At 37.2% G+C, this 24,153-nt stretch overlaps 1 protein-coding gene across 1 annotated transcript; it reads left to right on the top strand.

Moving 5' to 3' along the window:
- The first annotated feature begins 421 nt into the window (after positions 1-421).
- Positions 422-18,842, top strand: LOC140136021 (sialate O-acetylesterase-like). Its single transcript, XM_072157728.1, has 10 exons — positions 422-623; positions 3,802-3,948; positions 4,869-5,059; positions 8,099-8,246; positions 10,001-10,208; positions 11,494-11,618; positions 13,615-13,745; positions 14,655-14,833; positions 15,764-15,971; positions 16,921-18,842. Exons 1-10 carry the CDS (start codon positions 548-550, stop codon positions 17,251-17,253), a joined length of 1,746 nt encoding a protein of 581 aa, XP_072013829.1. The 5' UTR covers positions 422-547; the 3' UTR covers positions 17,254-18,842.
- Positions 18,843-24,153: the final 5,311 nt, after the last annotated feature.

Raw genomic sequence — 24,153 nt, 5'->3', positions numbered from 1 at the left:
GTGGCACGGGGGGGGCACTTGCCCTGGTGCTACCCTTAGGAGGCGCCGAATTGACCAATTCTGCATCGATTCTGCGCTCCGATCCCTCCTAGCGATGAAAGTCAAATTTTCGCGCGCATTTCAGGACAAAATCAATCGAAAGATCAATTTTAGATCGATATTTAGCTTCACCATAACCAAAATTAATGAGTTTTAGGCCCTATTTGTGCAACTTTTAGTCCACTTGTTTCAAGAATTGGGGGAGGGTGCCATTGTGTGTCCTTAGCCCTGGGCGCCACAACCCTCTACGCATCTGCCTTCGAATTAATACGAAATACACCTTTAAAATGCTGCTTCATATAAGCCGCACACGAAATAGATAACAATTACGTCACGAGGAAGCCATTTTTGCCCTGAGCGTAACCTACTACATTACGTATCCCTCCGGTCAGATGTAGTACCATCTTCATACTGCACATACCATGCTTATACAGGCTACCGGTATTATACTAGTCGCAGGCATTTAGTAATATCGTGGATCCGCGTGCGGAAGAACTACATTGATAAAATGACTTGGAGCAATTTTTTGATATTCATTTTCATGTTCATCTGGTGTTTTATGAATGTTGTTGAATGTTATCCAGGTAAGCGTTAAGCTATTAAGTTACAAGGGGAACATTGCATGAGTTCAAATGACTAAATCACCGGGCAAAAAGAATCACTGTTAGGCCATCTTAATTAAATTCTGAGTCTCAAACCTGCCACGCGCGTTAGTAAAATATTTTTGTCTTTTTTTAAACAAAAGGCGAAAATAAAACTCAAAATTCCTATATGATTTTAAGTCTTCAATAAGTTGTGAACACAGATATGAATTTGTAGCAGTGACGTTGTTTATCTACTATTCCAACATTTGCAATGGTCATTGGATGCTTTCTGAAAACCTGTGCTGGCACATTAAAAAAAAACGCATTCCGTATTAGGTTATCAATTCTCACAAGCTTTGAGACTCTGGATTTAATTCAGGGGGCCGTAACTGTAGTGTAACTGTGTATTATTCGTCATTAGTGGGATCAGGGACCGGTAGCACCAGCTTAGCTTTAAACTTTTTCTCAATTTTTTCCGCGGTATTTGCAGATGGAGGTGGGGGGCGGGGTGGGGGGATGGCAACCAGGGGCAACTTTTTTCTCGCGCTTCGCAGGCATTTGTACCATGAATTTATTCAGTTGCTAAAAGGTGCTGCATTCACAATACTTAATTTTTCAAACCAATCCCCAATGGTGAAAAGAAATCTACGCCACTAGGTCTACCTTTCGGCGTAGTGGTAAAAAGCCTAACAATTCCCGGCGACCACGAGCTGCTCAAACTATAAGCGGTCTTTACCTCCTGGATGGACCTTGATGGCTCTTTTTGTCGTCCATGTATCTCCTAATCTACCTGAGGGGCTGTGCAATAAATATGAGCCCTATGGGAGGGTAAAATTGGGGGGGGGGGGCCAAGAAATTTTTGGCGAGCCGAAAGGGGGGGGGCAAGCGATTTTTTTGGCACACATTCATGGGGCGCCTTTTAAATAAAACGCTCTAAAAAGGCTTAGGAAAACAGTATACCTGGTCTCATGTACCCATGGTGTAATGAATCACTCAAACAGTACAGCTACGGATCGAGCTGTCAAAGAGTGTATATTTCAAAACATGATAACTGCGCCAGTTATAAAACTTCCCACACACATACCACTTTCAAAATGCACTCAAAGTCCTTTTTCCATATCTGAAAAATATGATCCCCAATTGGTACTTACTTTATTGATAAAAGTCTAAATATCCACATGACAAATTCAGCTGTACATCTGCAGTTACTGTCCGTTTTCCTATACACAATACACAGTGCTCTCACCATTGACGTGTGACCTCAACAAATGATGTATGTTGGGAGAATGGACACTTGCCTAGTTAACATCACTGTGTGAAAATAACCAGCCAATATTTTATTTATTCTCCAAAACTTCTAGCAAATATATTTCTCTAACATGACCTAAAATTACAGCTAGGTTAGATGTTCAGAAATGGTCGCACTTTTGTAAAATATGAGTGAGGGCAAGGCATAGCTAGCCAACTCCCCGTGTTAATTGAATGGAGATTTGATCGAAAATATTGGTATCGGACCGCTCACTTCTGAAGGATGCCACAAAAAAACGGTAAAAGCTACATTTAAATTATTCTAAATAGGTTCTAGAAAATAAAGTTTTGTAACATGTCCTAAATTTTTAGCTAATTTAGATGTTTGGAGAGGGTCGCACTTTTGTGTTTTAGGAAGGATATGTAAACGAAAAAAAACACCAAAAATATGAGGAAATTATTTCCAAACTGTGTTAAGTCAACAATCATTATGTTGCTCATTTTGAAGAATGCTGGTTAACAAAAAGCAGGTCTTTGTGTCATTTCGTGAACAATGGTACACATACCATTGTTTCCTTTCGTTTCCTTTATAATCGGTTACCCAACTGAAGCTGTAATACCAGCTTTATTGCGATGTCGCACATTGAAAACAGACACTTGTACACAACCAGAGAAGATCTGATTTAATCAGTTGAGCTGCTTCAATGAGTGTTATCTTGGTTTAATAGCTTTTAATGGGGTTTAAGTCCTGCAAAGGTCGAGATGAATTCTACTGTAGACATGACTGCATCATGACATGTCCATTGTATATGTTCACAACATGACCCATGCACATAACCTTTCAGACCTTAGACACATGCACAAGCCCTTGATAGCAGTGACATGTGCAGTCAATAGCCCAATGCATGCTGAACAAGAGACTGGTTGAGAGTCCACATGTTCATTGACCTGCACATGCTTCAACTGATGATGTGGCATTTAGCAATGTCATGATGCATGTCTCTGTTCTTCTGTGGGGTATTGGTAGAATAACACATGTCTCTATGAAAGGTCAAAAGTTAAGGGATTGTTTTGTCAGACATTTTGAGAGCCAGATTTGATCAACACCATTTGAAGCATGTTGTAGCTTACAAGCAGAACACATAATTTCAGGATATTGACTACAAATTCGGACCAATAAATTTCCAGAGACATAATACAACCAAGGAAGCTTACTTCAGAGATGTTTAGGGCAACAGTGACATGGTAATTGAAATAGTCAGGGAAGAATACCTTGGTGTACATTTGAAATGTAATTTCTGGTATTTGTACATGGACTTGATGTCTCCCTATTCCACACGCATAGGAAAACAGTACGAAAACACTTTAATATGCAAGTTTTCCTGCTTGCTATACTCACAACATATAGCTAGACCATTTAACGTTTGCAAATTGGGATCCCAAAAATTTGGCATGTGTAAAGGTGGGGGGGGTAAAGCTTTTTGGCGGGGTGAGAGTGGGGAAAGCGATTTTTGGCTCATAATTATTGCACAGCCTGGGACGCATCAAGTTTTGATTAAATTAATTTAAACTCGCATATTATATCGGGCCCGTTTCGCAAACGTTAGGTTTCCTAATCGGTAATTCCATTCATGGTACCGCCACTGATGGTGTGTGAGCTAAACCCCCTCAAATGGCGGAACAGGGTGGTAACATTTATAAGGAAAAGATGCACCGCTACCAGAGAGAGTGACCTCATCCTGTACACAAAAGTGCATATTGATCCGAAGTAGCTTTTGGCGGGAAAAGATCATTAAACTTTTCACAGGGGTCAAATTTCAAACTTGCTAAAATTGTGTTACAGCAAAATAAGTCGCATTGATGCCTATTGACACTTTACTAACACTTGAACCAGCCCAGTTTAAACATGTACCGTTTTGTTACATTGCAGTCACATGTAAACCAGCCTATATCTATGCTGACCATATGGTGTTGCAACGTAAGCCGCACGGGGCAGTGTTATGGGGTTACACTGACCAAGGGTTCTCTGTAAATGTCACATTCAAGGGAGTCAACCATGTATCTAAAGGAATGCCAGGTAATGATATTAAATAGTGCAGCAACTAAATAAGGATCGACTTTATTCCTTACCCAGATTACATAAAAATTAGGATATGGTGCTTATCCAATCGATACAGTTTACTATATATAAATCAGCACAGGTCAGGTATCACTAGTAGAAATTAAAATGAGAATTCGTTCAAAAACGATGAGAATTGAACAAAACAATAAGAAAGAATTATAATTGATATTCATTTTCACCCATAGTGGGTAGGAGAACATGAAAACTAATATGAGATACTGTATTAGGATCACATGTTAAGTATCATGTGAGAGTATACTCTTGTACTCCAGAAGACAAGATCACATATTAAATATTTGACACCATAGAATATAAAAACTAGTAATTTGATAAGTTAAAATAAGATTTTTAACGGAATAAATCTAAATAATATGATTATGCAGTTTATTCCGTTAAATATTTACCCCATAATTTCCCTCATTCTTCAGGCCCTGCCCTCTATCGGGTGCTAATTTAAAGTTTAAGCTTGATTACTATTGTTTCTTTGTAAGCCTGAGGCGCAACCCTGAACAATATTGTCCTCTCTCCATTATAACTACATGTAAAGACCAGTTATAGAAAAACGGCCCTAAAATAAAAACGCCTCATTTTTTCCCTAAAATTTTGCATATGATGTAGATTTAATATCTGGAATGTATGTAAGTGGTGTCGTTGCTGCTCTTCAAAATTAATTTATAAAATGTTCGCCCCAGACCACCGGCCCAGACCAAGGTGTTAACAATAATACTTCGGTATTCATTTCCTTACAAATTTATTTGTCCATCTAATTTCATGGTTCTTTCTTTACCATTTCTTTTGTTTTATAGGAAAATTTCCCAATGATTTCTATAAGGTATGGGTATAATCTGCATGGAACTTATTCTAAATAATTTTAGGTGCATTTGGACCTGACATGGGTGTATGGAAGGTAGTGTTACCCCCTCAACCAGCTGGTGGGCCGTTCACAATTGACATCACTTGTTTTGATGGACAAGGCAACTGGTCCAACATTCAACTCCAAGATATCTTGTTTGGTGATGTATGGATTTGCAGTGGCCAGAGTAACATGGCAATGGCTGTTAGGCAGGTATGTTTTATTCCCAGATTTAATTAGAATCACATATTTGCAAATATTTGTACGTTTTTGGAAAGATTGGAATTTAGTTAAACGGAATATCCTTTCGCATGTTATTTCTTGGGTGACCAAATGTTTTAGGTGGTACAGGAGAGACAGAAGTTTGAGTCAATTTTTATGACCTTGGGTCGAAAATATCTATGACCTCCCCTTCATTATTCACAGACTGAAGACAAATTTTTCATTGACGGAACCAAAGCGCGGAATGCGCAAAAACTTTAAAATTCTGAAGAAAGTGCGCGGAGCGCATTAAATTTTTTGATCGTAAGTGTAAATAAACTGAGCGCGAGGAGTGCACAAAAATGTTGCCCTATATAACTAGAGATTGTACGAACATTTTGATCGTAAGTTAAAAGAATGCACGCGCAGCGAGCTAAAATTTATTTTGTGTAGCATTTTGTGCAATAATTACAAAAAAACATGGTTTTAAAAGAAAACCTCTATTTTGGGGATGTTGCAATACTAGTGTGTATAGTCCAACAATCCCATTTAGAATTTTACATAACACAGTTACGCTTTGCAATGAACTGCACGTGTTGCTTAAAATTTAATTAGCATGTTCGCTTCCAGGTGCACGTTTATTGAAATTAATATGATTGATTGATGAAAATCAGTAATATGAAAATACTCATTCAAGACACATAAAGACTTTATGTGGACACAAATTATAACTTATTCCCTTTATATGCTCTTTTACCGTTGGGGTGTCACTAGCAGCAACCACACACGTTTACTGTTTTTCTGTTGTCAAACGATATGTGACTCCTCTATCCAGTGATAACAACATAAACATGGTCCATAATTTTTTGCGCTTTATTGTCATAATGTGAGTGCTTCCTGTGGCAACAGCCAATATCGTTAGCAAAAACAGACAATGTGACTGGCAACACTGCCTGGACTTTTTTTTTATTGTTTTTTATTTTCTTCTTTTTTTTTTGGACGCAATATTTTCCCCCGATGTGCTCTATTTGCCCCGTTACAGAAAAAAAAAGTGAACAAAATATATTTCTCAGTACAATGTATACATTTTCACTTATCATAATTAAAAATAAACCATTTTGGGATTAAAGATTAATGGGGAAAATAAAAAATAATGAGGGAGCCAACACTATAATCAAAGACTGAATTAAAAAAAAAACTACTTTGCGTCTGACGTCAGGGTAAAGGCACGAGGTGATTGGTTGCTGACCAGCACAGTACGGCATTTTCGGTCTGGTTGACAGGACGTCAGACGCAATTTAGTACTTTTAATTTAGTCTTGAGTTACATATATAATCCAGCTTTCTAAATGTTACAACTACGCAAAAATTACTTTATAGTGAGGGAAACAATGAAGTCTACGGCAATCACAACATTAGCTCTTATATGTTAGGAAAATTATCATCGAGCACGAATCACATAGTTTTATTTTAAATAAACACATTTTGACTATAAAAAGGAATAAAAACAGCCGTGTCTCAACACATGATATTCAAAATTCCAGAGCGACGAAATTGTCCAGTGCAATGGAATTCATATATATCAGTAGCAGAAAAGACAACAGATAGACAACGGCAATTACTGTATGAAAACCTACGGTGGGCAATAGGAACCGGTGAAAACAATGCAAGAGATGAAAAGACGAGATATAGACCAATACTGGGGAACAGTAAATTTGTTCAGAAACAGAGCTACCAGGCGAAGATCTGCTGAGGCTTTCGTACAACAGTAGACTGACAAAGGCTGATGATTATTATGTCATTTTAAAATCTTATCTTTATTCATGCAAAGAAATGGTCGTATATTGATCAAATATCAATCGCCATCTGTGGAACTACGAGTATTTAATTAAATTAAGAAAAGTATCCTTACACTTGGAAAAAAATTCCTAATTTTAAAGCAAAACCATATTTGGGTAAATTCATTTTTTTAAATACTATCTATTCCTGCACATTATGACACCCCATTGAATCCAATGTGACCTCCAGAAGTAAAGTTACAAGCATTTGAATACATGAATCCAAAACCCACCCAAGTCCATGGGAAGTGATTTTGAGAAAAAACCTGTGTATCATTTTAATTCCTTCAGTTAGATTTACCTGGTCAATATGGTATAAAGTTGTACGCGCAAATGGGTGGGTTAAACTGTATTAGGTATTTCAGGGACTTCGTGGGGTTCATTTTAAATTCTGGACTTGGGTGGTTTTTTTAATCATATACTAAGACAATAATGTTGGAATGAGATTACCACTAGTAAGATAATACAAGATAAAGCACACAGTTATGTATAATTTTGATAAGCATTCTGCCATGTAATATAAACCACACACTTTCCTTGATTAAACCCTTTTTTTTTTTTCAAAAGTCACTCTCCAGCAATGAATGTGTTACAAGTGGACTTTTATACATACTGGATTTCAATCAATGTGTTACAAGACTCAAATCATGGACTTGGGTTGATTCTTTCATACATGCTATTTTTTACTTGCTCAATAGACACAGAGGATGAATTTGAGTTGTTCTTTCATACATATGACAGGCCTATGTATAGCAACACTTTCCCATGCTTAACTCAATTTGGCCAAAGTATGGACTTGGGTGGCTTTTGTATTCATATATTCATTTGATTAGACAAAGGTCCAGTTTTAAAAGTGACAAACTACGCTATACACGCCTGATAGGAGCATGCGACGACAATGTACAGACATTATGGACAATAACGATGGCCACACAACATATTGATGGGATCAAAAAACTGAAACAAAAGAACTGAAAATTAAAATAAAAGTTGTGAAAAGTACAGAGAGGAAAAAAATGACATAAAAACTGCAGAAACCGTGTTGTTTCTTTGTTGCGCTTGTTGGAATCGTTTCACCTTGTATATAGGCCGGTTTGTCACTTTTGAAACTGGACCATCCTCCCCTCAAATGCTTGTAACTTACAAATGCTTGTAAACTATGGTTTAGTTTTAAATTTTGTTATATATTGCATCTCATTTACGTTCTTTTCCAGGCAATGAATGCAACAGCAGAATTGGCTGCATCTGTCAATTATCCCAACGTGAGGGTGTTATCAGTCAAACAAGCAGAGTCATATACACCATACTATGATTTCAATTCAACATCATCATTATATCATCCATGGGCAAAAGCAGATCCAGGTACGAGTAACTAAATATTTGGTAATTTGTTCCTCCTTTATCAGAATTTTGAATGGAAAAAATTTGAGACTATTCCTCCCCTGCAACAGAATGTTTCATATTGCCCACCCCACCCACTTAAGGGGGTACTACACCCATTGATTTGTTTTTGCCTTTTTTTGCATTTTGTGAAGAAATTACAAAAAAAATTGGACAAAGTGGTATGCAAAATGAAGGGGCAAATCTTCTCGTTTTATTGGTGGCATCGGTATCAATGTAGCTTACATGCTTTTGAAGATAGAAGCCAAAAGGAGGTACATCACTGATGATTTAAATTAAACTTCATTTTCATCAACGGATTTCGTTAAAATTTTGGATATGTGTTGCTAACACATTAGGAAAATAATGTTGATATGTAAAATGGGAATAAGTGGTCCCTGATTTCTTTTATGACTTCATGAACTTGGTGCTCCACAACTATCAAAAAACGAACCGGTTAAAATGCTTCTATTTTTCAATGTCGAGCTATATTTTGTATTTTGAACTTGCAACACTATGTCACTGAAACTTAATTAAGCCATAGGTAACAGGTTACCACAACCACACTACAGCAATGTTGAAAAAGATTGTATTTTTGTCACCTATACCACCATATTAGGTAGTTTTCCGTAAGCTTCATTTTTGTGATTTTGGTAACTATTTTATATTTATTTGCCCAATCCAACTCCACTAGGCAATCTAAATTGTACTCACCATTTACATCCCAAGGTATTTTAGTATATCCACCTCACACATTTCCATTATATATCCAGTAACAGACAAAATATCAAAATTGATGCCTCATTATGACATGTATGATATCACAGACTATCACATGTATTCAAAATTGATGCCTGAATTTGACCTTTGATGACCTTATAGCCTTTTTTAATCTCTTTTCCTAACAACATATCATAGAAGATACATACATGGTGTAGTATTAAATTGTCTATGTGGAAGAGATTATTTATGCCTATTTAATTTATTCAGTGTTATAATCAGTGAGTATATTTCTATAGATAGTATAACAAAGGATTTAATGTATTCTAATCATGTATTCTACTTGGACATGTTCAATAGAATAAATTATGGTTTGTTATGAAACACACATCTCAGTTACCAGGATACAGTAAACAAAAAAATATATAGGGCTAAAATGATTTTCTAAAATGGTTTAAAACCACTTTGTATGTAGAGATATTTTATAAGTTCAGGACATGAGATGATGAACATATTTATATACTATATAAATTTGCAACAAAAAAAAGAAGATGGGTACTGATGAAAATCAGGGTATTAAATCGCCTTAAGGGAACACACCAGCCTGCTGGGTTTGTAGGATTCAATGCGGTTTGGGTTAATGCCCATGCTGACGGGGAGCGTTGTTGTTGTGTGCGCACCTGCCCATTCGTCATGGTTGTGGCAAAGGGGCAAAAAAGAGAGGACCAACGCGCGGCAGGCGTGTTGAGGGGACCGGGAGGCGCCAGGAGCCAGGACAAGGTTGCTGGTTTATAGCCCAAATACTTTATACACGCATTTCCGGTGGTCACCTCTTAACCATAATGTATGGGCCTGACCAATCCTAACGCCCTGGGTGGCCGGAAGTGAGCTACGTGTTTCCCAATGAAGGAGAAGGACCAAGTCTGTAGAGTTTTGTAGTATTCAGTGGGGTTTGGGTTCGAGTTATGAAGCTATGAAGAATTTTAAAATTATTCCTGACCTTTCTTTTTACACAGAATCACTAGGAGCCAATGCCATCGGCAATTACACCTACTTTTCTGCTGTGTGCTGGTTCTATGGTCGAGACTTATATGACACATATAAGGTCCCAGTGGGAATCATCTCCACTAACTGGGGTGCCACTCCTGTAGAAGCCTGGTCTTCACCAGATGTGATAAATTCTTGTGCGGAAAGTGTTAAAAAGGCGAATGTTACAAAAAGCAGGTGAGGATACTCATGTCAAGCATATAATTTTGTATACAGTATATTTAAATAACGGTCACAAGCCTTATTTTTTTCAGAGCTGTAGTAGCTTGCGACCTGAATCTACATTGCCACTTGATTACCAGACATTGCCACTTGATTACCAGATATTGAGTTCATGGCGCCCTGTCCCAGCAAGCTTGTGCTCCATTTTCACTAAACAAGCTGTCTGGCGTCAAACTCGACATATCAATCGCCCCTGATTGTATAACGGTTTTTCAATGTGACAATGTTATGTGCTACAAAAATATTCCATTCACAGATGTTGGCCCTGATCATTTATTCGTATATCCGCCATTTTGGATTTTTGTCATTTTGTGCATTTTGAAACCAAAGACGAAAAGTCCCCAATTAACCTGTATGCAATTACCTATCATGTGAGACATGTTAATGGCTTGGCTTCGATTTAGTTTTCTTCTTCTGACAATTTTCACTTTACGGCCGCCATCTTGGATTTTGAGCTGAATTTTCATAAATTTTCAAGTTTTATCGGATTTTTAAGCCGAAGGCGATATTTTTCTTCAAATTTTGAAGTCGCCAAGTAATCCTTGCACAATTATCGTTCATATAGTACATGCAAATTGGTTGGCTTCGACGTAGTTATCTTTTTTGAACTTTTTTGAACAAGTGATCGAGCGGTCTATGTACATCAACCCATTATTAAAAAATTATGTATTTTGTCATTAGACATAAGGTTTCACGAGTTCTGATATGTATCTCCATTTGTTTGTACACGTACACGAAATATTCTAGAAATTAACTGGAAAAGGCTAGTGATAAAGTGAACAAGAAATTCATGTTTAGTTGGATGTAGTTGGAAAGTGGTGGCGCTATTAATGTAACCATCTGTACAGATTAATTATTCTGATTGGCTTGTGTTGCGGTAATGAGCTATATTTAGAAATATGTAATATGCTATAATATGCTTTAATTAGTGATGATTATTTTAAAATGGTAACAAGTCCCCGTAGCATCACTCGTAAAGGAAAGCCAATCGTTTTATGGGCGTTCGCATAACACGAAGATACAGAATAGTCTAACGCTTAAATGTGTAAATTGTTTACTTAAAGCATACCAGGGTGTGTCGCGGGCGGGAGGAGGGGCTGTTTAATTAAGAAAAAGCAATATCCGTAGACTATAGCGGAGTTTGTCCACACATATACCACCATAACTAACACTCTGTTTCTTGTTGGGATGAATTACGACCTTCCATTACATATTTTATTTTATTATTTTGTGTGGACAGATGTGCATCTGAAACGGTGAAAAACCCGATTGAAGTACAATATTTCAAAAATGATAGTGTTTTGTGGAATGCGATGATATATCCATTTGTCAACATGACCATCAAAGGTGCTATATGGTCCCAAGGTAAGTGGTCACTTGCTTCTCATGTTTCTTTTGTTTGATTTTGATTACTTTGGTTCTATAATATGTGGCAGCGACAGATCCTTGATAGCATTACGCATCGAGAATCCTGAACATTCAAAGCACGGGGACTTTGCCAGTTGGGGAATTGACCCCGATCTTACAGCAGATATCCAGATACTATACGGTATATACATACAGGGGCGGCAACAAATTTGCATGTGCACCATATCCCAGCTCTCTACTATGTTTTTCCTGGTTTAATAAAAAATGTTGACGGCATTTGGTTTTAGACCGGAAGTGACCACTTAAAGGAGTATTTCGTGATCTTAGCATCCTCTTTTTATGGCATTTTTCAGTACATATCCACGAAAAAAGCGTATTCCCAAAATTTCAGTTGATTCCGATTTTGCGTTTGCGAGTTATGCATGATTATGTGTATTACACTGCTCCATAGACAATACGTTGTAATTTCGTTCTGGTGCACCAGAACGAAATTCAAATATCGCGATATCTTTGCTAAACGAATTAATATGCAAGAAATATTTTGTACATAAACATTATGTAGCCAGAGTATTCCAGTGATATAAAAATCTCAACTTTTTTTGAGAAAAGTGGGTGGATGAGGCTGTGGATCACGAAATGCCCTTTTAATGAGCTTTGATCCCAAATAAACATATAACATATACACTGCGTAACAGCAATTCATGTGTGAACATACTGGCTCTCTGTTATGTTTTTCCTGGCTAACAAAATTGTTGACTGTATTTTGTTTGAAACCGGAAGTGACCAAGGGAAGAGGCCTACGCATCATACACTGGAACATGGAAACATACAAACAGTACAAACTAGTGACCCTTTAATGACCTCTGACACCAAATAAAAATGCCTCATATACATGTGGTGACAATAATTCATGTGTAAAAATACCGTCACTGTGGTATATTTTACTTGGTTAAAAAATTATTGGTAAATACAAGGTATTTTGTTTTAGTGACCCTTAATGACCTTAAACCCCAAATCTGTGAACACCCTATAGGCAATAGCTTATGTCAATACATGTGTGAAAGTGGCGTCACTCTGCTACATTGTTTCTGGCAGAAGAAGCATTTTGAAGATGTTTTTGTCTTGGACCGGAAGTGACCTTAACCCCAAATATGTGAATACCCTATAGTCAATGGCTAATGTCAATGCATGTGTGAAAGTGGCGTCACTCTGCTATATTTTTGTCTTGGACCGGAAGTGACCCCTGATTGACCCCAAATTTGTCAACAAGTAATAGACATTGGCTAATAACAATGCTTATGTGTAAGTGTCGTCACTGTACAATATAACTTTAAACATAATTTAATATTTTTTAAATTTCAAAACGTAAATGATCCCCGTAATGACCTTTGATGACCTTTGACCCCAAATCTGTGAACACCCCATAGACACCGAATAATGCAATGCAATGCAATGCATGTGTGTAAGTGGCGTCATTGTGCTACGTTATTTGTAGAAGAAGCATTGTTAGTGTAATAAATCACGTTTTTGGCCGCAAACCAGAACTACTTACCCCTTAATGACCTTTGACTGCAAATCTGTGAACAATACAAAAGCACAGCGTAACAACAATGCACATGTACAAGTGACGTCACTGTCTGATGTTGCTTATTGGAGAAGAGGCAGATTGAAAGAAAGAAAGAAAGAAAGAAAGAAAGAAAGAAAGAAAGAAAGAAAGAAAGAAAGAAAGAAAGAAAGAAAGAAAGAAAGAAAGAGAAAGAGAAAGAAAAGAAAAGAAAAGAAAAGAAAAGAAAAAAAGAAAAAAAGAAAAGAAAAGAAAAGAAAAAAAAAAAAGAAAAAGAAAAAGAAAAAGAAAAAAAAAAAAGAAAAGAAAAGAAAAGAAAAAGAAAAAAGAAAAGAAAAGAAAGAAACAAAATAAAACAAACAATACAAGCCGTCCTAAAGGCCGGCCATGTAATTTTCTATTTATTCTTGATGTTGTTGCCCATTGCAGGTGAATCCAACGCAAGAGATCCAGACACTTATAGATGTCATTTTCAAGCTATGATAAGTGACTGGAGGCAGAAGTGGTATGCAGGATCATCACAACAAACCAACCCATTATTTCCTTTTGGATTTGTACAGGTATGCTTTAGAAATCCGGATTGTGTTTAAGAAGATGGTATGTCAAATTGCAAATTTTAACATAAGGGTTCAAAGGGACAATTTCACTATTATCTTTCGATCGACCATTGATGCTTGGTCGATCGTCGATCCTTGTGATAGATTGACTATTACATACATACAGGGTGTCCCCCCCCCTTCATTTACTCCTATTTTGAATGTTAATCAAATATACTTTTGTATGTAAAGAAACCTGTAATCGTCAGCTTTAATAAACAAAAAATATTTAAATAGGCTCACAACTTTTGAAGATATGCTCTTCTTAAGAAAATGTAACCGTTTTCACTCTGTCCACGGATGAGGTTTGGCTACTTCAAAGATTGAAAAGGAGTACACGTACCATGCATGAATATCAAACATTCCTTAATGATAACTTTTTAAAGTAACAACTTTATTTAGGGAATGGACTTTATAGATATTCTTCACAAACCAAAATATATCAATTTTTCATAAATAGGAGAAAAAGAGGGCGCAATGAGGGTTCTGGTGGGTTTTTTTTTGGGGGGGCACCCTGAACGAAGTCCATTTTGGACTTCGTCATTTGAAACGAAACCAAAGATGACGAGTCTTTTAAAGCAAAACACTAGTACCGAATATCATAAACCAATATCTGACTATAATATTCTAGTAGTTTTATTTTTAGAAGAAACATCATCTTCGGTTTCATTTGAGACGCAAATACGAATTTTGGCTCAAATGTGAACATAACTCTCAAAGGAGTGCATGATACGGTAGTCCATGCCTGTTAGTGGCCTACTGGCGAAATTCACCATTTCGATCAGAACATTTCCCCCCCTTTGATATTTACGTTCAGAAAGTTGGTTCCTAAGTTTCCTAACTTATATGTAGAATAAAATATTCTCTCTGTAGATAGGTACATCATGGTTACCACAGCTTGGGGTGCTCCGCGACAGATATCCCGTCAACTACTATAAAAACATCAGGTGGCACCAGACAAACGATGTAGGTTATGTACCTAATGCTGGCATGCCTAATGTCTTCATGGCTGTGGCAATAGATCTTACAGATTTTGAGTCGCCATGGAATCCGTAAGTTTGATTAGTGTAAATGGTCAAATTCTTAGCGTGGAACCACACATTATAAGAGTCAAGAATATTTGAAAGAAATTGTAGGCAGATTGAACAACATTGGGAGTATCGTAGTTCACTGTCACCATGGACAATCGTCTTATCACAAGGGGGAGTTGACGAGTTGTAACAACCCTCTGACAGATTTTTATCTCGGTGTACTAAAATGCTCAGCCAAATAATAAACTAAGCCCCCAAACTGCTTGCGCTAATTGTTAGTTCATCCATTGCGCTTATTTTAGCGAACGCATTTTAGGAAAGAGGGTTTGTTGAGACTAATTTTAATTTTTGCTCTCACAAAACAAAACAAAAAGATATTCAGAGTGATAATGCGTTTAACTGATATTTAGCCAAAAATCCGGTGAAAATTGCATTTTTAATTTTTCTAAGCCATAAAACATTTCCCCCCTACGCTATTAGCTAACTAGGACCGCGACACTCGACACAAATGACCATACGGGGATGCTCCCCCAGAAAGACCCTATTTTTGTTCCGCGCAGCTTCGAAAGACCCTGAATTTACCAAAACAGAGCACTTAAAGACCCTTGATTTTGACCATTTCAACTGTAACCACCCCCACCCCCTTAATTACTAATTACTCACATTTCTGGGGGTTTTTTTTGCGATTTTCAACCAGAAAGCCAAGAAAGACCCTCGATTTTGATTTTTTGCAGCTCCAAAAGACCCCTCTTTTACCGGTACGCCGTCAGCTCCCAAAGACCCATCACCTCAAAATTCCGGGGAGCATACCCACCAAAAATGTATGATGTGCCCCTCTCCCGGCCTAGGACTAGCGGATGTCCACCTGTACGATTATTACCTAGTACCTGTTTCCATACGAAGGCCTTAATGAACTTAAACTTGTTTGTTTAAACATAATTTCTCAAACAGAATCCATCCCCGATATAAACAAGATGTAGCAGCACGTCTTGTCCAAGCTGCCAGGGTCGTAGCATACCAGGAGAAAGGACTGATATACCAAGGACCATTTCCAACTAAATTCGTTGTGGACAGTCAAGCAGGGACCATTAAAGTGCAATATAAAAATAAGGGTAGTGAACCTGTTCGTCTAGTAGGACCCCGCAACAACACATTTGAGGTAACTGACGTTGAAGAATGATGTAATATTTGTAACGTTTTTAATGCGTTCACTTTTCTTGTTCATACAAGTACGCCGGTAATGTTTGTCTAAAGGTCCCTTGGAACCAGGAGCACTTGTGTATTATCAATGGAGAGAGCAGAACGAAATGATTAGAAATTGTTTTTAGAAAACCATTGCATGGATGATTTTACATGATAAGGGAAAAAACTGTGGGTTTGGGGGTTTTCCCAACATGATGTCATATTCACTTGGGGATTTTCCCAATCGTGGAGATTTTCCCGATTGTGTAACACAGTGAACATTCTAGAAATGGGGATTTCCAAATATCCAAAATTAGAAATACTTCAATTTGTTTTTGATAAACTTGATGCATGAGAGGGGTTTCCCAAATTGTCATCGCTCATTAAATAGTCTAAATTGTAAACAAAGATAAATAGTCAAATTGAATTAATCAGGGCACAAAACCAAACCCAATATATCTACGCAAACTCGCTATTTTTAAATTTTGCTCATTTGTGGGCTGATCTTCATTATTTATCCTCGGACATTCGGTTTGATTAATTGTGATAGAACTTCATGTCTCTGTATTATGTATATATCATAAAAGTATACAATGATATGTGACATGATCAAGGAGAATGAGTCACATGTCGGCAATTTTCAATTAGAAAATTAGAAGTGTTTTACACCATTTTCTGGCAGTTTATGAATGCTACATTTAGATGCAAACCCTATCAAAATCGGGCATCTGGTTACCGAGTTATGAATGGTCGAGTTATCAATGGCTGAAAATAATATAAAACAAAATAATTTGAACACTTTTTGCCAATATCTCAAAAACAATATTAGCGACATCCGACTCATTTCTCTTAATTAACTATATTTTTGGCAATTTGGGCCACTTTGACAATTTCTAAAGCTTTCTTGTTGAATTTTATTTTTCCAGGTATGTTGTTCTAATTGCACTGTATGCCAAGACGGTGATACATGGATTGGTACTACTGGAATAGCTGTGACTGGTTTGCATTCCATCAGGATGAACTATACCTGCAAAGATCTTGATCCTGTTGCTATGCGCTATCTATGGAGGGACTATCCGTGTACTTATAAGAAGTGTCTAGTGTATAACAAAGATAGCTTCTTACCTGCGCCACCGTTCGTGTTACCATTGGACTACACCTTCAATTCGGCCGTACATTATGGGGGTCTCAAATTTCTAATTTGCTTCTGCCATGTTATTCTTTTTGTATGTTTTTACTTTCCGTTGGGAATATATTAAAACAGGTACAGCGTAAAATTTCTTTATCTAGCATATTAGCTTTTTCACGGGGCCAAAGGAATAACTCGATTTTGTTCAATTTAATATCATTGTGCGACTTTTTCTAAATGTTAATTATTATAAATAGTCAGGTACGGGTACACTTAGCCGGTACCGTAAAGTTGGATGTGACTACCATTCAGTTGCTTTATGTTGACGTATATGACGTGTTACCCAGTGGGCATCCTTCGATAGGACTTTGGTATGCATTACATCTTGTTACCTGGAGAGATTTGATCATGTCTCACCTCCTTTTCAACCAAATCGACGGTAATAACTCTTGTAGTGAGGGATCAACATTGAACTACATATTGCCTGAGGCAAAACTCACATCCTGGGAACCAAATACCACACACGGTCACTTTAATGTAACTCATTGACCCATATGTGCCATATATAGCTGGTGATGTGGTCAACTCATTGACAGATACCAACCTCAGGAGGGAATTCAATTTTGATCAATTCTCTTCAGGTAGTGAAACGTAATGTAGACGTTTATTGGGTTGAGGTTCTATAAAGAACCTTAGATAGTTCTATAAAGAACATTAAAGATTATTTAAAAATGGGCCTACGAACTTTCGAATTCATGGTTAATTCAGGGACTCATTGCAAAGTTAAGATAATTGAAAAATGGGGTATTATACGGTAACCGTTTTAGTTCTATAAATCATATTCTTAGCTAGACATGCTGAAGAACCCCTTGAATGGTTCTTTATTAAGGGTTTCTTAAAGGTACTTCAAGGTTCTACAAAAACATTTTCTGGGCTAAAGAACCTTTTTTCTTTGTTCTACAAAGAGCCCCACGGAGAACCAAAAATTGCCTGTAGCCATGAAATTTGTTATTTGTAGCCTGATCGTAAACTTATGGATTCCTTATAAATAACCATTCAGAGAGCAACTTCTACGTCTTTCAAGTATGCCGCGTTTGGTATGTGGAAAATGGGGAATGTGTTCGAAAACGTTTATTTTTGTGTGCTATACACGGATTGCAGTGTTTTGTAAATTATGTGGCGTAAGCGTGTCTACGGAAACGTGTCATTCGTTAAATACGTGCGGCTTAAACGAGAATAAAACGTTTTCTTTTATCTAAAATTGATTGCTTAGCGTGTAGTGTTGTCTAGAATAGATTCTTTGTTAAGGTTATTAATTATTTTAAACTGTTGCGATTTGGTCATTCACAGCATCTTGCGAATGGTAGTGAGCTTTGGCAAAAACTACATTGCTCATTTCATAGCGAACGTGTAAAAGAATTCAACTATCACAGATATGTTTGGTAGGTCATGTGGTTCTTGAGTTATGTTGTAAAGAGGGCTGAAACAACAACACTTTTGTAAAACGTACATAACTCATTAACAACAATAAATTAAGCAAGTTTTCAAGGTATAGGATTTGTAGAATGATGTTTTGCAACACATCAAGGTGTTATTTTTCAATAATATATGGATCTAGATAATGAAAATTATTTTTTTTAGTTGCTTCGACCAACAATACCTCGTCTACCCTTAAGACTTTATTATTATTGAATTCGTGACTTCTGACTCATGAACGTACGTATAGTTTGTAAAATGTCTAACCCCTCATAATCTTAAATAAAGAAGGGCCTCAAAATTTTCGTAGCAGATGCATTTTGTCAATTTAGCACACACACACACAAAAACCTCCCTGAAACATCTTATGTGGCCTTATTATTTATAATGTAAATCCTTGTGACATTTTGCACCATTCGTTAGTTAAGTATTCTAGTTAAATTTTTTAATAAATTGTACATTAAATAGTTAAAAGGAGCTGTTGGAAACTGCTTATCCACATAAATAGCCTATGTAGCTAAATTCAAATTTGGCCTGAGCTTACGATCCTAGCAGGGTCTTTATCAAAGGCATACAGTGTTGCCAAAACTTCTGAGCGCCAAGGCGTGACGCGAGGGTTGCCAAGCCGCTACAAGCGACCCTGAAATAGCCCAATTATAAGATGCCTTAAAAATACCCGATTTTTCTAATGTTGGCGCTTTTAGCTGTTTTCAGTGTTAATACTGTTGTGACGATAATTCATTTGCATAATTGAATATTGAACATTGTGCCGTAAGCTATGACACCCTTCGTCGAGTGAACGCTGTATTATCCGTGCATCAATTGCACGCCGTGGATCGATGTATTGCCCGTGCTTTGATAAAGACTTCACTCCTTGTTGACTCCTCAAACGTTACGCACGCATCCGATCTCGTCTCCTGATGTTTGGTTTAGGTTGATCACCATGACAGTGAATATATCGTTGTCTGGTCGTGCACGTGAATTATATTCAATTATGCTGCAATGTGACTCTGGTAAGGTACTTATTATTATTAAACATACACCGATTTTGATCCGTGTGTTAATTGATGTAAAATCACAATAAATTTCATAAACGAATTTCTTTTCATCTGGTTCATTTAGTGTTAGTCATTCCCTTTTCCCGTTCATTATCCCTCCTCCTTTGGGACTCCAAATCCTTTGGGACTCCAAGGCGGTACCTTGCCCTGCCTTTCCTGTGATTAAATCCCCAGTTTAGCTTCATAATAATGCACCTAATTCTGCGCCAGTGGGTAATGCCCCAGTGAAAGATCTTCCCAGCTAACACATTACGTTTTCACGACGTTCGCTGACGTTGATTTTTGGACGTTGATATAACATCATTATGACGTTGTTTCGACGTTGATGCAATGTTTGACCAGACCTGGTGACAATGTTTGAATAATATGTTACACAAATACGTATCTGAAAAATAGTTTAGATGTTGACACCATGGAATGTAAATTCTTCCATTCCAAGGAGATTGTTGTCAAGCCAAAATTTCTCCATCGTGTCGTCTGACGATCGCCTTTAGTCGTGAAACTCAATGTAACGACTTCTATTCCTGAAGTTCTAAACTTTGAATTTTTATTCGCTCTCCCTCTCTTGGGATTGATTAAAGCACGTTATTACAACGCCGTATAAATGTCATGGTCTGACCCCAATACAACGTAATCTACGGACGTCGTAATTACGTTAATTTGTGAACTCATAATGACGTTACATTAACGTTCTGGAATAACGTTGTCACAACACGAATACGAGTTCACAGATTTACGTACTTACAACGTCCATATATTACGTTTGTACGACTTTATATAACTTTTAGACAACGTTGCAACAGCGAAAAATTGTTAGATGGGTTGCTGGCCCCCCAGTTCCCCCACTAATTGGGCGGACCAATAATTATTAGTTTTCCTCGGTCAAGATTTTCAAATGGCGTTCCAAAACAATTACTTGCCCCCCCCCCCTTCTCGGCCTGCCAAAAAGTGCCAGCTCCCCCTACATCTTGGCCTGCCAAAAATATCCCCCTTGCAAGTGCCAAATTTTTGCGTTCCCCAAAATATGGTCTATATATATATAAAGCGAGCATAGCGAGCAGGAAATTTTGAATATTTGAACGCTTCTGTGGTGTTTTCCTAAGCATTTTTAGAGCGTGCTATTTAGAAGCTGCCTTGTAAATGTGTGCCAAAAATTGCTTGCCCTCCCCCCCACATTGGCCCACTTTCTGCACAAATAAAATCATTGTGCTTTCACTTTTAGAAACATTGTATTCAGGAAGAAACGTACCAGGCTATTGTCAATCACTGAACTCTACAGAGGTTAGTGTTGTCGGAGGTCCCTCGGCCCATAGCCTCAAAACTATTTTACAGGTCGGAACAAAATGGCCATGCGTGGCTGTTGAAAACTAGTGGCTTCGCCATACCATCATGAGGCTTTCTGCCATGATGATATCGGGCCGGGATATCGGGGCGATGACACTGAACAAAATGGCCATGCGTGGCTGTTGAAAACTAGTGGCTTCGCCATACCATCATGAGGCTTTAAATTCTGCCATGAAGATATCGGGCCCGGGATATCGGGCCGATGACACTGCGCGCTAGTCTTAATGTCTGCAAATGACACATGAAAGTTATACACCACAATCTTAAATATTTTCATTTACAATTTATTTAAAAATGTAACTACACTCTTTAAATTAACTCCTCACAAGTGAATAGAATCTGACAAATTTGACAAGTATGACTATTCAAATATTTGAATCAAAATAAATCGGATAACATGGAAAACAAAAGGTACCCCCACCTCACGTTATAAGACCTGTGCCTTAAATCCAGAATGTGTGATTTGCTTCACAGCGACGCCCTCAATTTTACTCGAATTTCTACTTTTTTCATAATTATAATGCCCAGTGGTATACTAAAATACCACGTAAAAGATGAAGCCTGAAGTGCTTTAATAACAGTAAAATTTAACTTTTTGTATTAAAACCGGGTCGACCCGGTTTTATTCAGAGTTCAACGATCGAGTACTTGCTAACACGTACCGTGGATGTCAGCTTGTATGTACACACATCGAGCGCGATGCTCCGTGCAGTTACATGTAATACGATCGGCGAGCGTAGTACACGCATTGTAGGCGTTGGAAGGAATCGCAATTTTCTTCTTTATACCTCATTTGTTTGGCTCGAAATTAAAAGGGGATAATGTGATCAGTGAAAACAAACATTTAAATAAGAATCTATTCTTTATGTAAATCACACATTATTGCTTTAACCACTCGGCCATGTGAGCTTCATGATGAGCGATCACTTAAACTTATCGGCGATCCTAGTAAAAAATGTTTATTTTATATATTTCCCGTAGATGCCATACATTTCCTCTACAGGTAGAATGGCAATTTATTTCTCGCATTTACGGCTCTTGCTACTTTGGGCTATTTGCGACGCCAGGGATTATTTTCGGGGAGCATGGGGGAGGTGAATTTCAGGGGGGCAAAATCAAACAATTTTGCGCAAAATTGCTACAAAAAGTTGAAATTTTCGTAATTTGGGGGCTATTTATACAGACCACAAAATAATTAGGGTAAAAGTTATATTTACCCGTGTATATCCTAAACAAAGACAAATATGTCAAAAATAAAACAAGCAGCCAGTACCTGTACCCTTTAGATCTGATTTAAGACCTCATTTGTTGAAATTGGTTGAGAATTAAAGAAATTCTAGATAAAGATATTATTCGCGTCTCCCTAGACACGATTACGCCACCTAACATACTAAACACTGCATCATGCAATCCGAACACATAGCAAACACAATAGCGTTTTGGAACACATTCATTATTTTCCTCGTATCAAACTCGCATATACTTGGAAGATGATACTCTCTTAGAACCTCACTTAGAACCTTTTTTGTCCCGTATATAGTACCCTATGGTTCTATAAAGAAGAACCATCAATATTTGAATAGGCCAGGAATTTTCAAATTAATTAATTCAAGGACTCAGCTCATCGCAACGTTAGTTATGTGAAAAGCAGTGTGAACCGCTTTTGAATCTACGAAACCATTTCCTTGGCTAAAGATTTTTTTTCTAATCTACAGAACAAAATACTATTGAAGGGTACTTTATTAAGGGTTCCATAAGCTTAAGATTCTTCAAAAAAACAAAACAAACAAACAAACAAACCAAAAAACAAGAAAATGCTCCTTCATAGAACCTTAAGCTTGCAAAACCTTTCAGGAGCCCTTTATAAAATAATACCGTCAAGGGTTCTCAGTAGAACAGCAAATGCGGTCTTTAGCATGTTAAGCCAATAAAATGATTTTTTAGAACTAAAAGGGTTACTCCATGTTAAAGGCACAGCAGTCCACCGGAGTTAATGCAGATTAGATTCAGGCCCAATGCTCTTTCAATAGTTGTCCCGTGACATGTATATATATTCAGTAGTGTTAAGTTGTATTTCTGGGCAAACACACTCTTTCTCACTTTTGTTTCATATATTTTTGAAATTTCTTTCGTAGTTTAATAGCTCTATATTTTGGCTTTTTTCTGGACATACTATAAAGTCTTTCAACTGTTTAAATTATGCACAAACAAAAATTATATTTGAATCCGGGATTTGAATTCTGAGCTGACTTCAAACACTGCCCCCAAGTGACTTACATTGGTTAGTGTAGTAGATTAGTGTGGTGTTGAGGACCACCCAGAATTCAAATATAATTTCCATTTGTGCTTAGTATAGACAGTTGAAAGACTTTGCAGTATGTTCAGAAACAAGCCCAAATTAAAGCTGTGTAATGACAGAAATTTATAAATGAAAAGGTGAACAAAGAGAGTATTTTCCCAAGAAATACCATTTAACACCACAGAATATTTATACTTGGCATGTAAACGGGATCTAATATGTATTAACCATGTTAACTCTGGTGGACTGCGCCTTTAACTTTACGATGAGTCCCTGAATTAATCATGAATTTGACAGTTGCAAGGCCTATTTAAATCTTTAAGATTCTTCATAGAACCTTAGGTTGTTCTCTACGGCACAATTTTTTAATAGTATAGATTATAGACTAAAAGATGAAAACTATATAGGTACGTTTAGAAAGATTACATAAGTCGAGCCATATCGATACCAGCCATGGGATTTTGAGCAACCAATGATCGGAAATATCAAAGTGGGCGAAATTTTCTGTTCAAAATATTGACCTTCGATCTTTTCATACCCAAGTGTATACATGTCCGCCCTGGCCTGGCCAACAGCATGGTTAAACAATTGAAGTCTCCGAGTCCTTGTATATGACACAGAAACAACTTGACTTAGATTTAGTCCCTCGATCGGAATGCCGACGGATGCCCACTGGGCAACGCATTATAATTTATACGTGAAAATAAAGCAACAAAATATTAGTCATATCATCACTTGTCATGCCCAACTTTACGGTAACGGCCAAGTGTACTTCACTATTATTTCCAACCATCAAAAAATATTACACATTGAACAAAATATACCTTGGTGGTGTGCACGGTTGTTTGACGTA

This window comes from Amphiura filiformis, chromosome 16 (assembly GCF_039555335.1).
Source record: "Amphiura filiformis chromosome 16, Afil_fr2py, whole genome shotgun sequence".
Taxonomy (NCBI): Eukaryota; Metazoa; Echinodermata; class Ophiuroidea; order Amphilepidida; family Amphiuridae; genus Amphiura; species Amphiura filiformis.
Note: the sequence above shows the minus strand (reverse complement) of the source record. Positions and strands in the feature narration are given on the sequence as shown.

What these genes read in the sequence shown, in the direction of transcription:
- LOC140136021 (XM_072157728.1), top strand. Translation starts at nt 548, where the DNA reads ATGACTTGGAGCAATTTTTTGATATTCATTTTCATGTTCATCTGGTGT. An exon ending in TGTTGTTGAATGTTATCCAG is followed by an intron (nt 624 to 3,801) that starts GTAAGCGTTAAG and finishes GTTACATTGCAG; the next exon opens with TCACATGTAAACCAGCCTAT. An exon ending in TGTATCTAAAGGAATGCCAG is followed by an intron (nt 3,949 to 4,868) that starts GTAATGATATTA and finishes AAATAATTTTAG; the next exon opens with GTGCATTTGGACCTGACATG.